Raw genomic sequence first — 16,470 nt, 5'->3', positions numbered from 1 at the left:
CACAGCTTCTCCAACACTTGTTGCTATTTGTCTTGTTGATGATAGCCATTCTGACTGGGGTGAGGTGATATCTCATTGTGGTTTTTATTTGCATTTCTCTGATGATTAGTGATGTTGAGCATTTTTTCATATGTTTATTTGCCATTTGTAAGTCCTCTTTGGAGAAATGTCTCTTCAGGTCCTCTGCCCATTTTTCAATTGGATTGTTTTGAGTTTCATGAGTTCCTTGTATATTTTGGATATTAGACCTTATCGGAGGAACTGTTTGCAAAAATCTTCTCCCATTCAGTAGGTTGCCTCTTTATTTTGTCTATGGTTTCTTTTGCTGTGCAGAAACTTTTAAGTTTCATATAGTCCCATTTGTTTATTTTAGCTTTTACTTCCATAGTCTCTGGAGTCAAATTCATAAAATGCTCTTAGAAACCCAAGGTCCATAAGTTTAGTACCTATGTTTTCTTCCATGCAGTTTATTGTGTCAGGTCTTATGCTTAGGTCTTTGATCCATTTTGAATTAATTTTGGTACATGGTGACAGATAGCAGTCCAGTTTCATTCTTTTTCACGGAGACACCAACTCTTAAAAGGTGCTTCCTGGCATGCCAAGGAGTTTTCACCTTGTCTAAAATGAGCTCCATTGCAGCGTTTCCATCAGAGAAGTATCAGGGATTAGAGCCATACAATGCAGATCACTCTAGCTACAGCATGCAGCAAAGACTAGAGGGGGTAGGATTGAAGCTAAAAAAAAGTTGAGTTGTTGGCAGAAATTCAAGCAAGAAATATTGAGAGCCTCAGCAAACACAGTGGCTGTGGACATAAAGAGAAGGGGAGCAAATCTGACACATAGGGGTAGAATAGACACACTTTGGTGACCAATGCAACACATGGAGTTACAGCCCATCAGAGGACACCCTTTTATCCTCCCCAGATTGCATCATGGGTCACCTCCAGTCTCTGGAGAGTTCTGAAAACCTAGATGTAGAATTCTCAGATCACGTCCTGGCCCAAATCCAGATAAGGCAATGTCAAGTTTCTAAAGCACCAAAGACACACAAGATTGGGCTTTATAAGGAAGTCCTGGCTCTTTACTCCCCATTTTTCTCACCCTCTCTGTCCTGTAAAGGGGCCTCAAGAAAGCAAGAATCAAGGAGAAACTTAAAACCATGTTCACCTTTTCCCTCATCCTAATTGAATTTATTCTCCCACTGTTGAAACAAATACTTCTAATGTGGAGTTAAGGGCCATCGTATTGCCAGAATCTCTAACCAGGTATCTATCCCTAAGGTGCAGCTCAAGGAAGCAGCTTCTGTAACAATGGAATTCAGGGAATCAGTAACGCAGTTAAGACTTAGCTGGTTTGCAGTTTGACTCACTGCATAGCTTGCTTTCTAGCCACCGGTAATTAGACTTTGTTTGCAGTTTGATCCATCCTGGTAGTCATCTGTTTTCTCTGTTTCTCCCCTCACTGATTAACTGAAGAACTGTTTGTTCCCTTTCTCACGGCTACCCTTGTTAATTAACAACATACTAACCTGAAAAGAGCAATTTCTTAACCCTCAGGCGTCGGGACATGGAAATCCAATTTACAACTGCCATGCAGTATTTACTGGTGACGCATTCAAGTCCCAGGCTGCTATGGCCGAGTCCGAGTCCAGAATCCAGAGATAACATAGTCTTCAAACAGACCAGACCCCAGGAAGGATATCAGCCCTCAAACCTGACTGATCGACTCCCCGTTTCCTATATAAGAGAAAGCTAACCTGAAGTTAGGTGCAGCTGCCTATCAGAGACAATTGTCTTTACATCGTGTTTTGAGGAGCACCTCAGGTCCATGCAGACTTTTGTTGGGATTCTTATCTTGGTATCCCTTGAAACTGGGTGTGCTTTTGTGTTTGCATGATGAGCAAACATGCATTTTTCTAGAGAGAAGGTCTTTATCTTTCATCAGATTTTCTGAGACTCAGAAAGAGACTGGATCTGTACACCCTTCACTGCACTTTCCACTATGGTAGCATCAGCCACATTTCAAGGGTTCAATGGACACATGTGATAGTGGCTAAGTGTGATACCTAAGAGGTCCTCATCACAGAAAGTTCTCTTGGACAATGCTGCCTTAAAGAAATGGTGTTTTCTCTGTGAAATTTCCATAAGAAGTCTTTGGTGTTGGACACCAGCATTCCAATTTCTTCCCAGTACTGTGGAATACTGTAGACCTGAGAAGCCCAATCTCTGAACCTGCCATCTATCACCAGATGCTAGTGACCGGAGCAGATGGCAGGTGATGTGAATTATTTAGGATCTATTGGAGTGACCTCATATTTGGGAAGGCTTCAAAAGAGCACGAAGAGAACCTTGGAAAGAGCTGGGTTAAAACCCAGTGTTCATCAGCGATTGATAAAGATGTCATTTCTTTTTCTTTTCACATGAGGTTAGTAGACTCCCTCATCTGCAGGTTTGCAAGGGCTGGAGATTACATGGTGAAGCAGGGAATTTGCTCATATGAGTGTTAAATTTCTATTCCTATAACTGTAGAAAGACTTCTGCCCTGCATGTTGACTATTCTCAGGAGCACAGAGAAAGGGAACAGACCTCCTTAGGTAGCATTGCCGAGTAAGTAACCCTGGGCCTTGATCTCAAACATGGGGCTGAGTCCAGACTTTGCACTACAAGCTGTATAACTGTGGATACATTCTCCAAGCCTCTATTCTATCACCTGGATGATACAGAATTCACCTCTGAAGGCCATGGCAAAGACTGAATACGATAACCCAACTAGGTGTGAACTGCAGTACCTGGCTTGTAGCAAGCCCTGAATGAACAGTAGCTATAATTGTCTTCTTTCATAGTCTACCCACTCCATAATTCTTACTGGGTGTCGTGCAGGGAGTCACGCGGGGTCTCTGGTCCCGCTCCCCACACAAGAACGCAGGATATGGTGAGGCCAAAAAGGAACACCCACAGAGCCATAGAGAGGGGAGTCATACCACTATTTTCCCGCTGGCGGCTGGGTTGGAGACACAGGCAGCAGGAGCCACACTATCTGCAACCTGCCGTCCACTTCTCTGAAATCCGCAACCCACACTCAGCCGTGCTGACTGCAATCAGCGCTTGCTAGCTCAGCCACCATCTTCTTGCTAGCCCCGATTCTTCTGCTAGCAAAGCCATGGCAGTTATACAAGTGGCCAATGGCTCACCGGTTACAGCTGATGGCCAACTAGCCACAGCTGACGGCCATCTACTACCTGAGCCAGCACCCGTCCACGTGAGGCCGAGAGCCTGGAAACTGCTCTCTGGGGCTTTGTCCCCACACTGGGAATGCCCTCTGTTTTGGATACACTGGGGTTTTGATTACTATGCATACCTATTTCTTAAAGGCTGCTTCCAGCCTGGCCTTTCCAAAAGTTCATCCTACCTGATTTATCAGTCACTAACTAAAGGAGCTAAGATCTGTGGTATTACATGTAAGAAAGGCGGTGGGCAGCTAATTGCACCGAGGATTGTGTTAGGTGCTTTGTTAGTCATTCAGATCACAGTGTCATATGTAATAGGGAAAAACTGGAAACAATCTAAATGTCTGACAATAGAGCACTAGAATTTTGGCATATAGTAAATCCTTTCAAAATATTTGTTGACATGGGTAAATGCTTATGACACAGTGTAAAGTGAAAAAAATCAGCTCCAAACACCCCCATGTCCCAGCATCCCTAGGGACACTTGTGTAAATGTGTGCCAGGAGACAAGTCAAGAAGGTTCAGTCCATCAACAACTCAAATAAGTGTCCATTAACAACATCATGGACAAGTCATGGTATATTCACACATGGAATATTACACAGTAATAAAATAACAAAACAAAAAACCCTATGATTATATGCAACAACGTGATGACTCTTACAAGGATCACAGGAAGTAAAAAAAAGCAAAGCTCTAAAGAAGGCATGTGGTATGATTCTACGTATATAAAGGTCAAACTGGGGAAAATATAATTGTATTGCTTAAGGTGATAAACTGTAAGGAAAAGCAAGGAACTACTTACCATGGAAGTGATCACCTCTGAGTAATGACAGTTGGGAGAGGTTGTAGGAGGGAAGGGATACTGAAGCAGCTTTTGACCATGTTCTGTTTTTTGTTTTTAAGTGGTAGTGCTTTCATATTATTAGATAAATTGTATCTCTATGCCCTAATTTTAATTTCATAATTTAAAATGTTTTAAAATGAAATAAAGACCAAGGGAAAGCAGGTACAAACCTATATTTTTCCATGGGATCGCAATTACATAGATTTCTGTATGACTAGGGAAAAAAGAGGAACGGCGGTTTTCTCTGGGCAGCAAAATGCAAAGGGATTTATATTGTCTTCCTTATACATTTTGTATTTTTCAAATTTTTTTATAATTAACAAGTATTACTTCTGTAATAAAAATAAAAGCAGAAACACCAACAACCTAGCTCTGGCTCTTCAATTTACATCTCTGCATGGAGTCATTTTGAGAAAGAGAAATGTCTCTTCCCCTATCTAAGAGAAATAAGGAGGGAGGGCCACACAACTGAAATCAATAGGCACCACCACAGGTCTGGTCATTTATGCTACTGATAAGGCCTTTCGGGGGCTCAAGTGAAGAAAACCAGCAAAGACACTTCCTAGATTATCTCAGAATTCAGCCTGCTCTCTCTTTCAAGACGAAAAATAAGCCAGCCACTGAGTAAGAAGAAAGAGGCATTATAATTCAATAATAACTACCACTTTTTAACTCATTATTGTTGTTATTATTGAATTATAGTAATACCTCTTTCTTCTTACTCAGCTGCCTTAAAGAAATGGTGTTTTCTCTGTGAAGCTGCTAATATCTAGGCTTCCTGGGAGTGAATGCTTTCTCAACCTCATCTTGGAAGGTGGGTCATTTTTTTTGGCAGAAGGTAGAGGGCAGTGGAATTTTCTCTGAGAAGGGGCGGTTATGCAAAATGTGAGGAGGAGGAGGAGTAAGCCAAGAGGGCAGTTGGTGAGTCAGAGGAGAAAGCTGCACCGCTCGGCCAGCAGTGAACCTCTCTCAAGCAGTGGGGAAGCCTAAGCCATTCACAAGGTAAGAAGAGCTTTCTCTGTGTACCTCTCCGAAGCAGGGCCATTATCCCAGGGCTGCTGGAGCGGGTATCAGGTAACCACAGGAAGCTAAGTTGCGGATTTCAATGACAATGGCAATAGCCAAGGCAGAGAAAGGTAGTGGAGGGGGGGCTCAATCAGAATAACCTGGAGAATCTTCCTGAAAAAGCGTGAGCTGCCTCACAGTAGGTCCCCCATCCCCACAGTGCTCCTTCTCTAAAAAGGTCCGAAAGAGCTTAGAATGCCAGTAGGGGGCTGTTCTGATAGTTTGTAGACAGTCCTCTGATGCGTCTAACTTGTTCAAACCCTGGCTTCGAATCACTTAGCCTTTTGGCTAAGATCAAGTATAAACCCTGGCTTCGGAGCTCACATCTCTGTAAGTCCTGCAGCTTCTCTGCTCAGGGGCTGGGCGTGGCAGGCCAGATCTAGTTGTCTAGTTGTCTCTAGCTCAGGATAAGGATAAGGATAATGTGATCATTGAACACTCTGGGGCCTGGGACCCAAAAGACCTGGGTTCTGATTCAGGCAGGGCTGTTTTCACCACTGAGCCAATTAATTAAAGTTCAGTTTACTTATTCTGAAAAACTGGGGGTGTGGATCGTCACTGTCCTAATACAGTCATGTAGGAGATACTGCAGGCTCAGATCTAAATCACAGCACTCAAGCGAGTCTCACAATAAAGCGAATTGTGATCTTTTTGCTGGGGGAGGTCTTGCCTTCAGTTTGTAAGAAACGCAGCACCAAGTGCAATAAAATGAGGTACGCCTGTATATCTAATTGGATTGTTGTCATGATTATGATGAAAAGGGCTTTCAAAGTTGTAGAGTGCCTTTCAGATGTAAAGATTAAGTGATGAGGCCAGTACATGGGCCAGAGTAGAAGAGACCTCTATATTGTACAGCTTTGGACAAGTCTGGAACTTCTAACTGGAATTGAAATACTTCTGGGCCGGCCCGATGGCTCAGGTGGTTGGAGCAATGTGCTCCTAATGCCAAGGTCAGCTGGAGGTTGGCGTGAGTTGCCATGGGCTACCGTGCACTGCCATGAGTGGCCCGTGGCCAGCGTGAGTGGCTGGCAGCCAGTGTGAGTGGCCAGTAGCCGGCGTGAGCTGCTGTGAGCGGCCGACTGACTGCCTCTGCCGGGGGGAGCGCAAGGCTCCTAATACCAGCATGGGCCAGGGAGCTGTGTCCTCCACAACTAGACCGAGAAACAACGGCTTGATCTGGAGTGGGGAGGGGAAGGCACAAAAAGAGGGGAGAAGAAATACTTTTATATGTGCAAAATAAAAATATCTTGTCCCACCGTCTTAACCCAGGTCAATAAGGGCACTTCAAACAGTAAAAACACCCTACAAATGTTTGTTCATTCAGTCATTCATTCAACAAATGTTTCATGAGCACCTATTATGTGCCAGGCGCTGTCACTGGTACTAGAGACACAGTACTGGCAAGGACCCAGGTCCAGTCCTCCTGGTGCTTTCAGTCTAGTTTTTCATGAGCATACTCGTATACATACGCCTTGCCCAGCTGCTTATCTCCACAGATTTCTGGGGCCTACAGCTATATGTGTGTGTTGGTTTTCTCAACCCAGCTCTGTTCTCTGTTTGTGCAAATATCTTCTGCCACCTATAATTCCTGGTTGGGGAGGCACACACTGGGGAATCTAAGTTAGGAATGCATCGGTGGCTGCAATCCAGGGCTCTTAAACTGATGTCTGTCTGGGTTTTATCCTCAGAATTCTTCATTTTGTTTCTGAAAGGCTCCAGGGTACCAATTTGGGGGTCATCTATAATTCAGCCCTCTGTCATCAGGCTGCTGGCTGAGGTCGCCCATCTGGTGCCTCACGGTCCCCATGCCTGACACAGATGCCACCCCTTTGGTGATGTTTTTCAAGATCCTAAAGTTCTCATGAATCTTCAACACTGGACTGTCCTTTGTGTGCCAAGATGATACCACCTGCCCATCACTGGGGCAACAGGTTTTTAAATTATTTTGGGGGGTGGTGATGATGGGATGTTCTGAGGGCTTTTTCATTCTTTTTTTCTTTTTCTAACTGAACTGGTGAGAGCAAAGGCAATCATCTAAGTAGTCTGTTGCCCTGCAATGGAGCTTTTATTTCTTATTAATAAATATTTCTTAAAATAATGTTCATTTTTCCCCTGGTTTTGCTCAGTGTAGAAACTATTTTTATTTTTTTGGAGTGAGGTTAAGTGTGCCATGTTGCATCAAGACTATGTCTCTGACTTTATTAGTATCTCGCAATTGAGACAGTATTGGTTCTGTGCTCAATACTCAATGGAATCACCTAAATTTTAGTAACTGGTACTAGAGTGACATCCACATGAATTTTAGAAAAGGACAAATTTCAGTTTCTGATGGATCTCAGTAAGTTACCTGCTTTCTAACAATGGCTGTGCCTCTTCGCACATTCAAGTATTTATCTATTTAGTCAACATTTAATGAGCCTTAATTAAGGCTCCTTAAGTTTTACGTACCTATAAACAAGACATATAGCCTTTACCCTTAAGTTACAGTGGCCAGTGGACGGGACAGTCACCTATGGCTGTTTACGATAGAGTGAGAGCAGGATGCTGCCTAATAGAAAGATTGGGGAACAACTGAATGTTAGAGGACGGGAAATAACGTTCAGGGAGAAAGCTGACAGGTAGGCAGAGTCTTGAGGGAGGAGAGGTCTTGCAAACGTCTCAGGGCTTCTGAATAACAGGGCAAGTTGGGAAGCACTGAAAGTAAAGCCTGGAGCCTAAGGTCCCAGAAAGGAGAGGACTGACAGGAGACCAAAGATTAGATCACAAAGGACCCTCGGTATAAGACTTGGGGATCTGGGGAACTTGGTTTTGTTTTTTAATAGTGATAAGAATAGGGCAGTACTAGGAAAGTTCTGGGAAAAGCTGTCAATTTTACTTTTAAATCTGGTGTTTCTGTATTCTATGTATTCAATAAAACTTCATAAAGTGTTTTGAAAAAAACCACAAAAAAACAAGACTTAGGGTTTTCAACTTAATCCTGTATGTGTTGGAAAGTGTGGGGGAGGAAAAATATTTCCTGCTAACTTTTTAAATTTTTCTGGCTGGACTAATAATCAAATTAATATGAGACAGATTAACAGGAGAAAACAACCAAATTTATTACATATCTACATATGGGGGCGGTTAAGACTCGTATGTCATCTTGAGCTAAGGAGATGGGGATGGGAATGGGGTTATGATCTGAGACTTCGGAGGGCATGAAGGCAACTCAAATGGAGATGAAAGGCAAATGTTTGGTAAATAAATGTTTGCTGGGCCATCTTTAACAATGGGACACAGAGAGGACCTTGACTATACTTAGTTTATATCAACTATAGTTATCAGTGACACAGGCTCCCTTTGTGGAGCAGGTCCTCTATTAAATCCTTTAAGTCGGTTAGGGGGATAGGCCAAAGGTTCTTTCTGAGTTTTCTGTTTCTTAAAAATAACCAGCTTAAAATAATCAATATCCCCAAATGCATATTTTGGGGTGGCAAACTCTGGTTCCCCTCAAAAGTTATTGGAGGATTTTAGGGGGGGAATGATAGACTTGTGCTTTAAAAAGATAGCTTTTGGCAGCAGTGGATGATGGCAAGAGCTGAGAGACAGAAGAGAGAGGCTACTTACTATTAAAACCAGGCTAGAGATGAGCAGATTTGGGCTTCCGGCAACAGGGATGGTGGGATTGAAGCACAAAATAACTCAGGAAGGTGGACGAGGGACTCCGAGATGGAATCATGTCACAGACTTCTCACAAATGCTTATCAACTCTAAGAACTACAGAGGAGGTGAGTGTAGGCCAGCTGGAGAGAAGCTGTGATTAGATTAGAGGAGATTGCCATAGAAACCTTCAGTTTCCTTTTCTTCAGGGAGCCACATGACCTCGCTTCTCCCAGGGTCTCAGGAGTGTCCACCTCTACCACTGATTCTAGTCTCTGCAGAAATGAGCTTCGCCCAAGACACACCTTAAAGTGCTCCTTAGCTGTCTGGGCAGCCCTGCCACGGCTGTCTAGATCCAGGATATGTCTGGATCCCAGTGACAAGAGATGGGACTCACTTTACAAAAGCATGCTTTCTTTCTAGCCAGGGAAAGTGCCCATGGAAAGAAAAAGCAGAGGAAGAAGTCAGAGGGTTTCCATGGGAATTCCTGAGAACCGTGGAAAACTAAGAACAAGTGGGGACAGAGTTAAAAGGCCTGGTTCCAGCTCTGGGAGAGAACAGGCATGAGGCCAGGAGCTACTGGCAGTCCAGGAGGGCTCAGGACACTGAGTTGGCTCAAAGCCTGGATAGGGGAGGGAGTCAGTAACCCTGAAAGGTCTACTTTCCTAATCCCTAAGAAATGTTAGCTTTTCCTTTAGTTGTTCATAGGCCCACTTATAAAATTCTATCCCAGTTTCCTCATAATTGTGCACAGGTCAAGTTCTCTTCAGTTTCCTCTCTCTTTTGCTCCATCGTTTCCTATCTTTGTTCCAAACTTTTCCGCATACTCATTGCCTTTGGGAGAAGATCTCTTGCTAAAGTCCCTCTTCAGTCTTTGGGGTGGGGGCATTTTGGGCCATTGTCAATAATGGCCCAGTTTCTAATCATTTCCTTTTGGGCTCAAGGTTAAAGGAGCATCACTTAGCTGTTCCTGCTCTAACCTTCAGGGCTAAGACAGGAATTAATGTTCACTGACATTTCCCTGGCACATAGCAAAGCATTTGCTGGCCACCAAGGAGAGATGATCCACACTGGATCCTTGTGGAACATATGGAGGAAATGCATTGTTGTAATGAATGGGAGAGAGAGGTTTCGGTGCCATTGCCACACAAGATTTGGCTTGGGTCATTACATGCTTCCCAGAAGGTTCAGGGGACTTCCAAGGGAAGCACATGAACCCACAGAATGTTCTACCTCTTCAGGAAGCAAGCTATAAACTCCAAAAGCCACCTCTGTGGCTGCTCAATTCCTCCTCTAAAATCCACTCCCTAGACTCTCTGGATGACCAGTATGAAGGCTATCTGAGCAAGAGTTATCAAAGGTACATGTATGCGTACTCTTGGACTCAGTGGTCCACTTCTGGGGATTTAGCTTATGTCTTACATGTTTAATGATATGTGAACGTAAAGGTCATCATTCAAAGTTTTTGAAATGTCAAAAGACTGAAAATAACCCAAGAACCCATCAATGAAGAAACTGGTTAAACTGTGCTACATCCACACAATAGAATTCTATGTATGTAGTGCTAAAAAGGAATGAGGAAATACTTTATGTACGGCCACGGAAATCTCTCCAAGATATATTGTTAAGCTAAAAGAAACAAGGTGCGGCACAGTGTGAAGAAATAGCTATTGTTTGTATTATAAAGCGGGGAAAAAGTGAAGAGTATCTGTACATTTGAATTTTCTTGTGTGTGCGTAAAGCAACTGACAGGACACAGAAACAATGAACCCTGTTGCTATCTGGGGGCAAGTTGAGAAACGGGCAGATGGAAAACAGGTAGTGGAAGTAGACTTTTCACTGATAGTGATGAAAAAACACCAGCTAATAAGTAAATACTAGCTGTTAGTAAATAGAGAAAAGGTTACTGATTCAGCACCTGATAAAATTTTTAAGTGTTCTTTCCCCCAGGACAATAATGTAGACCCCTTTAAAAAGTATGTCATTGCCCCTGTTTACAAATAGCTCTAGAAGTTTTCTAATTTATGACTACAATCCTCCTCTACAGACCCAACTGACTGTCACAGGATTTCCCACTGCTTATCATTCCATCTGTTACAGAGCTGGAGTACGCCAGGCTAGGCTGCAGGCTGGCAAGTACTCCTCTTATTTCCTTTCTGTATGCAGAATCTTCCTTTAAATTCTGAGTCTGTGGATTCAATGTCCATAATAATGATATTTTTTAAAACAATTTGAACCATGTAACTGTTACCTATTGAAAAATTGGCTATAAGACCTATCACCAGGAAAACAGCAAACCCTATATTCAGCTCCAATTACTACCCAGAAATATATTTTCTCTTCTTTATTAAAGCTTGAAGGAAGAATTTATGGGGTATATAGTGATACACAAATTAGCTACTATTAATATTTTACACTTTGTGAACTAGCTATTTTATCTCTTAATAGTTATTTATGCCAGGAAGTCACCCAAAAAGACCCAGAGTCATCTTAGCCCTTAAAAAGGGTTCACATCTCTGTTGGAATAATACTCTAGCATGGCACTGGGAACCATGGTCTTTTTGCACAAAGTGCCCTGATTATGATGGGAGTAAGTCAGGGTTGCCACCAGTCTATATGAGCTTTTGTGTGAATTACAAAGTATAATTCATTTCTCTAGATATTTATCATTAACAACTGGCAAATCATCTTAATATACTTACTCTGTTGGAACAACATACTTTACTGTCACCTACCAGAACATATTTTTATAATAAATATCTTAAATTCTTGATGAGATGGCATTCCTAGGGTTATGCAGTGCACAACCTGCACAACCATACTGGGCAGTCCCGCGTAGGTTGTGTCCAGTGGTCAAGTATTACCCCAAGCAGCATCACAGTGGCTAACAGGCCACAAGCACCACTACTGCAGCTCTTAGGTGGGCTTGCCATACTTTATAGAGTTGGCTGTTACGGAGACAACAATTCAACCGAAATAGTTTCAGATAATTCATTATCTGCACATATGTGAAGTCAGCATTGGGGCAGTTCCTCATGTTTCTAGTCCCACACAATGAGACCAAATCAGAAGGGACTAGATGATACTGAGGAGACAACTCCAAACTAAAGCCAAGCAGATTTATCAACTGTAGCCATGACCTTCAGGGGATTAAAAGTCCAGGGCTTAAATGAGATGAAGGAAGATAATGAGAAATGACCTGTGGCAATCTCAAGATGGGGGTGGGTGGGTGATGGCCTTATGGCAGTTCCTCACAAGCCAGCTTATCTTCCTTAGTTTGAGAAGGAATCACAGGGCTTTCAGCTGACAATTGGGTCACACTGCAGCTAAGCTTTGCCTAGTGGCCTGTGTGAACACATGCATGTCACCAGGGTACCAGGGTGGAGCTGTTTCCCTGCATTGATAAAGTACGATATTTCCTCAGATATTTTTTGGTAGTTCAATGGACAAGAAAGACCAGGAGGGAGGAAGTCAAGAGCCTAAAATCAATAGAACTTATTGACACACCAGCTACGAGGGACAGGAACTGCCAAGAAGGATTTGTGCACTTGGTCACAAGAAGGCTCCAGCACTCTACGTTGCGCCTTGGTGGGGTGAGGGACGTGGTGGCTTTGGCTAGAAAGCGGATGGAAGGCAGACACCAAAACAAGAGCCTAACACAGCCCTTGTGCTTGTTCCTTAAAGGTCTTCCACTTCAGCGCGATGACACTGCCAAAAAAAGTGAGGCCACTGCTGTTGTTCCTGGTTTCCCAGATGGCCCTCTTAGCTCTAGTCATCCACCTGTACAGCGACAACCTCAACTCCCTGTGTAGGAGGGAGGAGCCCAAGCCCATGCACGTGCTGGTCCTGTCTTCCTGGCGCTCCGGCTCTTCTTTTGTGGGGCAGCTTTTTGGGCAGCACCCAGATGTCTTCTACCTGATGGAGCCTGCCTGGCACGTCTGGATGACCTTCACTCAGAGCACCCCCTGGAGGCTGCACATGGCAGTGCGGGATCTGATCCGGGCCATCTTTCTGTGTGACATGAGCGTCTTTGATGCCTACATGAAACCTGGTCCCCGAACACAGTCCAGCCTCTTCCAGTGGGACAGCAGCAGGGCCCTGTGCTCCCCGCCTGCCTGCAACGTCTTCCCGCGGGGTACGATCACATCCCAGGCTCACTGCAAGCTCCTGTGCAGTAAGCAGCCCTTTGAGGTGGTGGGAAGGGCCTGCCGCAACCACAGCCACGTGGTGCTCAAGGAGGTGCGCTTCTTCGACCTGCAGGTGCTCTACCCGCTGCTGACGGACCCCTCCCTTAATCTGCACATCGTGCACCTGGTCCGGGACCCCCGGGCGGTGTTCCGTTCCCGAGAACACACCAAGAAAGAACTCATGATTGACAGTCGAATTGTGATGGGGCAGGAGGGGCAGAAACTCACGGAGGAGGAGCAACCCTACTACGTGATGCAGGTCATCTGCCACAGCCAGCTGGAGATCTACAAGGCTGTGCAGTCCTTGCCTAAAGCCCTGAGGCGGCGCTACCTGCTCATGCGCTACGAGGACCTGGCCCGAGACCCCCTGGCGCAGACCGCCCGAATGTACGCATACGCAGGGTTGAAATTCCTGCCCCAGCTGCAGACCTGGGTGCACAACATCACTCGAGGCAAGGGCATGGGTAGTCATGCCTTCCATACAAATTCCAGGAATGCCCTCAACGTCTCTCAAGCCTGGCGCTGGTCCTTGCCTTACGAAAATGTTTCTCACCTGCAGAGAATCTGCCGCCAGACCATGAATTTGCTGGGCTACCGCCTCGTCACATCGGAGCCAGAGCAGAGAAACTTGTCGCTGGATCTTCTGTCTACCGGGACCCTCTTCCAGCAATTCTACAGAGAGGGTTGAGGAGGCTCTGCCCCACAGGGCACCACGTTAGCTGAAGGCCACATGTGAGCCTTACTTATGTCTCTGTCGGTATACACGTGAGCACAAGCTGTGCCCACACAGGCTCAAATGGAGAACGCTTTGTGTCTCTACTCATGTCTAGAAAAGAGACTCAGTAATCTTATGTGAGTGGCACATTCCCCCACTGAAGATGGAGCATGGTGTCTCTTCTCTTCTTGGCCTTCCTATCTATGTGTACCGTGGAGGCTCTGTGGCCAGGGGCCCTGTCTGGCACCACGCAGTATCAGTGGAGTAAATCCATGAACTTCTCTTTCCACCCCTTGCCCAGTGGGAAAGGGGAGAGACAGGAAAAACCAGGGAAATGGGCCTTCCAGCAAAGAGCCCACCAGTACTTTCCACAGGGATGTAAACTCTAAGCCTTCAGAGCTCCCAGTGGATTCAAAAAGGGAATGGGGAACAGGGTTGGATGTTTGCCCATGAGTTTGACCATTACAGCTATCCGTTATCACAAATACAAAACCAAATCTCTGTACAACAGAGCACGTTCTGAAGTTCATGGAATGGCTGGGCCCGATTTGGATGTCATTTCCCCTCAGTGTTTTCCTCACACACACAGGATTTTGACCTGTGAAGCTGCCGTCTGTTAACATTAAAATTCCAAAATAAGAATCTATTTGAAGTGTCCCCTTTTATGCTTTTTTTTTTTTACACTTTTGCTATTACCTACCTATCACCCCCACATAGAAAACATGCCAAGACAATGTGTTTGGTGTCAGATGACAAACGTTGCCCTCTTAAGAATTTGTAGAAAGTAGACAACCAGCAACTCGGCCCTTTGTCTCTTGTGTGAGGCCTAAGCTGTAATAATACCATACGCATCCCTCTAGGGTCTGGGCAGTGTTCTTCCAACCTGATCCCTCAGCCAGAGGCCTTCAGCATGGCTGGTGCTGCTTAGCAATTCCTGGTCCCCTCCCCTAACAAGAAATGTTGTGCATCAGAACCATTAGTTAAAAATGCATTTTGCTAGGACCTACTTCAGATTTGCCGGAACTAGAAACTCCCAGGACGGGGGATGGGATTCTGTACATACAGCAGCGACCATGGTGACTCTTCCATGGCCAGCCTGGCAGTAAGCACACCCTGCACTGGGCAGCAACACTCTTGGCCTTCTTACTCCAGACAGGTGACTTTTCAGGGCCTGCTGAGTATCTACACCCTTACTCCTGACATTGACTGGTGCTGTCCTAAGGCTGGGAGGAACAGGAACGGGGTCTGTATCTGTCTGGAACCCCACAGACCTCTGAGTGCTAACTTTCAAATCTTTCACTTTGTCCAAACCTAAGAAATACCATTATTTCATCTTTCCTTTTGTTCCTACGCCCACTTCTGACATGGCCCTCACATCATAAAGCTCCCTCAAAGTCAGATGGGAATTCTCCCAGTGGACTCTGCCAAGTAGTTCTTGGGCTGTGCCACCACCTTAGATGTTTGAGTAGCTACCTTTGCCAGCTGCGTCTTTGTGGTTCATTTATATGTGGCTTTAAAAGAGTGAATTTATTCTAACACCCAAACCCAAGCCACTCCTCAAGAGCCTAGGCCTCCCAGGCAAATGCTTCTTGCTTCTACAAACATAAGACAGTATAGCATAAAATCATGCTTTACAACCTCTTTAAAAAACCTGACCTGGTGTTGAGTGAGAGTTAGTCTCCCTATGGAACAGTCTCCGGTTGATGCATTCAGGTCGCTGGTACTGGAATTCAATGATGAGTGGCAGTACACCAGTTATGAGATATGGGGAGTTTGCGGAGCTGGGAACCCGCGATGAATGTGGAAGATGGTATTCTGCTGAACATCCTTTCTAATTTGGAGACATCTGTTCCATCTCCAAACCGCAGCAACAGAAAGGCATCTGTTTGCCTCCTCAGCCTATTTTGCTGCAAGGAGTCTGACAATGTTTAAACACAAATGAAGGATGAATTTGACCTAAATTTCTCAGGGCTAGTATTCAGGTTTGGGGAATGAGCTCTCTCAAGTCTAGAGCTAACATAATTGCCTGAAATGCCTCATTGCACGACAGCAACTGATGTTTTTACAAAAAAAAATAATACTGGGCAACTGGCCTAAGCCTCCACTTTGGGGAGAGAAATGAGTCAAAATTTTAAGTAATTTTTTGGAGGGTGAGAAAGGGATAGTTTTGAAACAAAGGGGCTTTGACTGTAATTTAACTGTGTTACTATGTGGCTTCATTTTCTACATGAGAGCAATTGCTACATTTTAAATAAATTTTAATTAAAACTATTCTTTTCAACTTATGAATAGTTGTTACAGAGAGACATGGGAAGGTAGAATCAACTTCTGATTACTTTTGTGCAAAAGTCTGCCATTGTCTTGTCTGGAACATGTTTCTCAAAAACAGTTTATAATTTACTATATGACTTAAACCCAAGCTAAATATAAATTAATATCACTGACTGTATATTATCATGACCTCTACTAAATTACTTTCACAGACCAGCAAAGCCAAATTAAAAATGAATATATGTGCGTGACAAAGGCCAAGTAACAATAAAGCTGTGGTAGGCATTCGTTGGAGTTCCCAGTACCCTGGCATTTCTGTCGAGGGCTATGCCCCTCTTCTGCATAAATGTTCCTGGTCATTCGAAGAAAGGTTAGTTTTTAAATGCAGTATTGAGGAAAAACTAATTATGAATAACCAGAGTGAAGAGATTTGACTACAGCATTTCAGTTAAAGGGTTTCTTCATTCATTCCACACGTTTAATGGACATCTACTATACGCCAAGGAATGTGCTAGGTGCT

At 44.3% G+C, this 16,470-nt stretch overlaps 1 protein-coding gene across 2 annotated transcripts; it reads left to right on the top strand.

The window, feature by feature from the left end:
* The first annotated feature begins 4,960 nt into the window (after window positions 1–4,960).
* CHST4 (carbohydrate sulfotransferase 4) lies at window positions 4,961–16,213 on the top strand. Of its 2 annotated transcripts, none has more exons than XM_081030957.1 (2): window positions 4,961–5,075; window positions 12,462–16,213. In XM_081030957.1, the coding sequence occupies exon 2, from the start codon at window positions 12,480–12,482 to the stop codon at window positions 13,650–13,652; it is 1,173 nt and encodes a 390-aa protein (XP_080887083.1). In that variant the 5' UTR covers window positions 4,961–5,075; window positions 12,462–12,479; the 3' UTR covers window positions 13,653–16,213. The 2 variants fall into 2 exon arrangements, with proteins under 2 accessions (XP_080887083.1, XP_080887084.1); XM_081030958.1 differs by having other exon boundaries at window positions 5,002–5,147; window positions 12,462–15,957.
* The last annotated feature ends 257 nt before the right edge of the window (window positions 16,214–16,470 follow it).

This window comes from Rhinolophus hipposideros (assembly GCF_964194185.1).
Source record: "Rhinolophus hipposideros genome assembly, chromosome: 21".
NCBI classification, from domain to species: Eukaryota; Metazoa; Chordata; class Mammalia; order Chiroptera; family Rhinolophidae; genus Rhinolophus; species Rhinolophus hipposideros.
Note: the sequence above shows the minus strand (reverse complement) of the source record. Positions and strands in the feature narration are given on the sequence as shown.

Coding starts and splice junctions, on each gene's coding strand:
- CHST4 (XM_081030957.1), top strand. CDS start 12,480: ATGACACTGCCAAAAAAAGTGAGGCCACTGCTGTTGTTCCTGGTTTCC.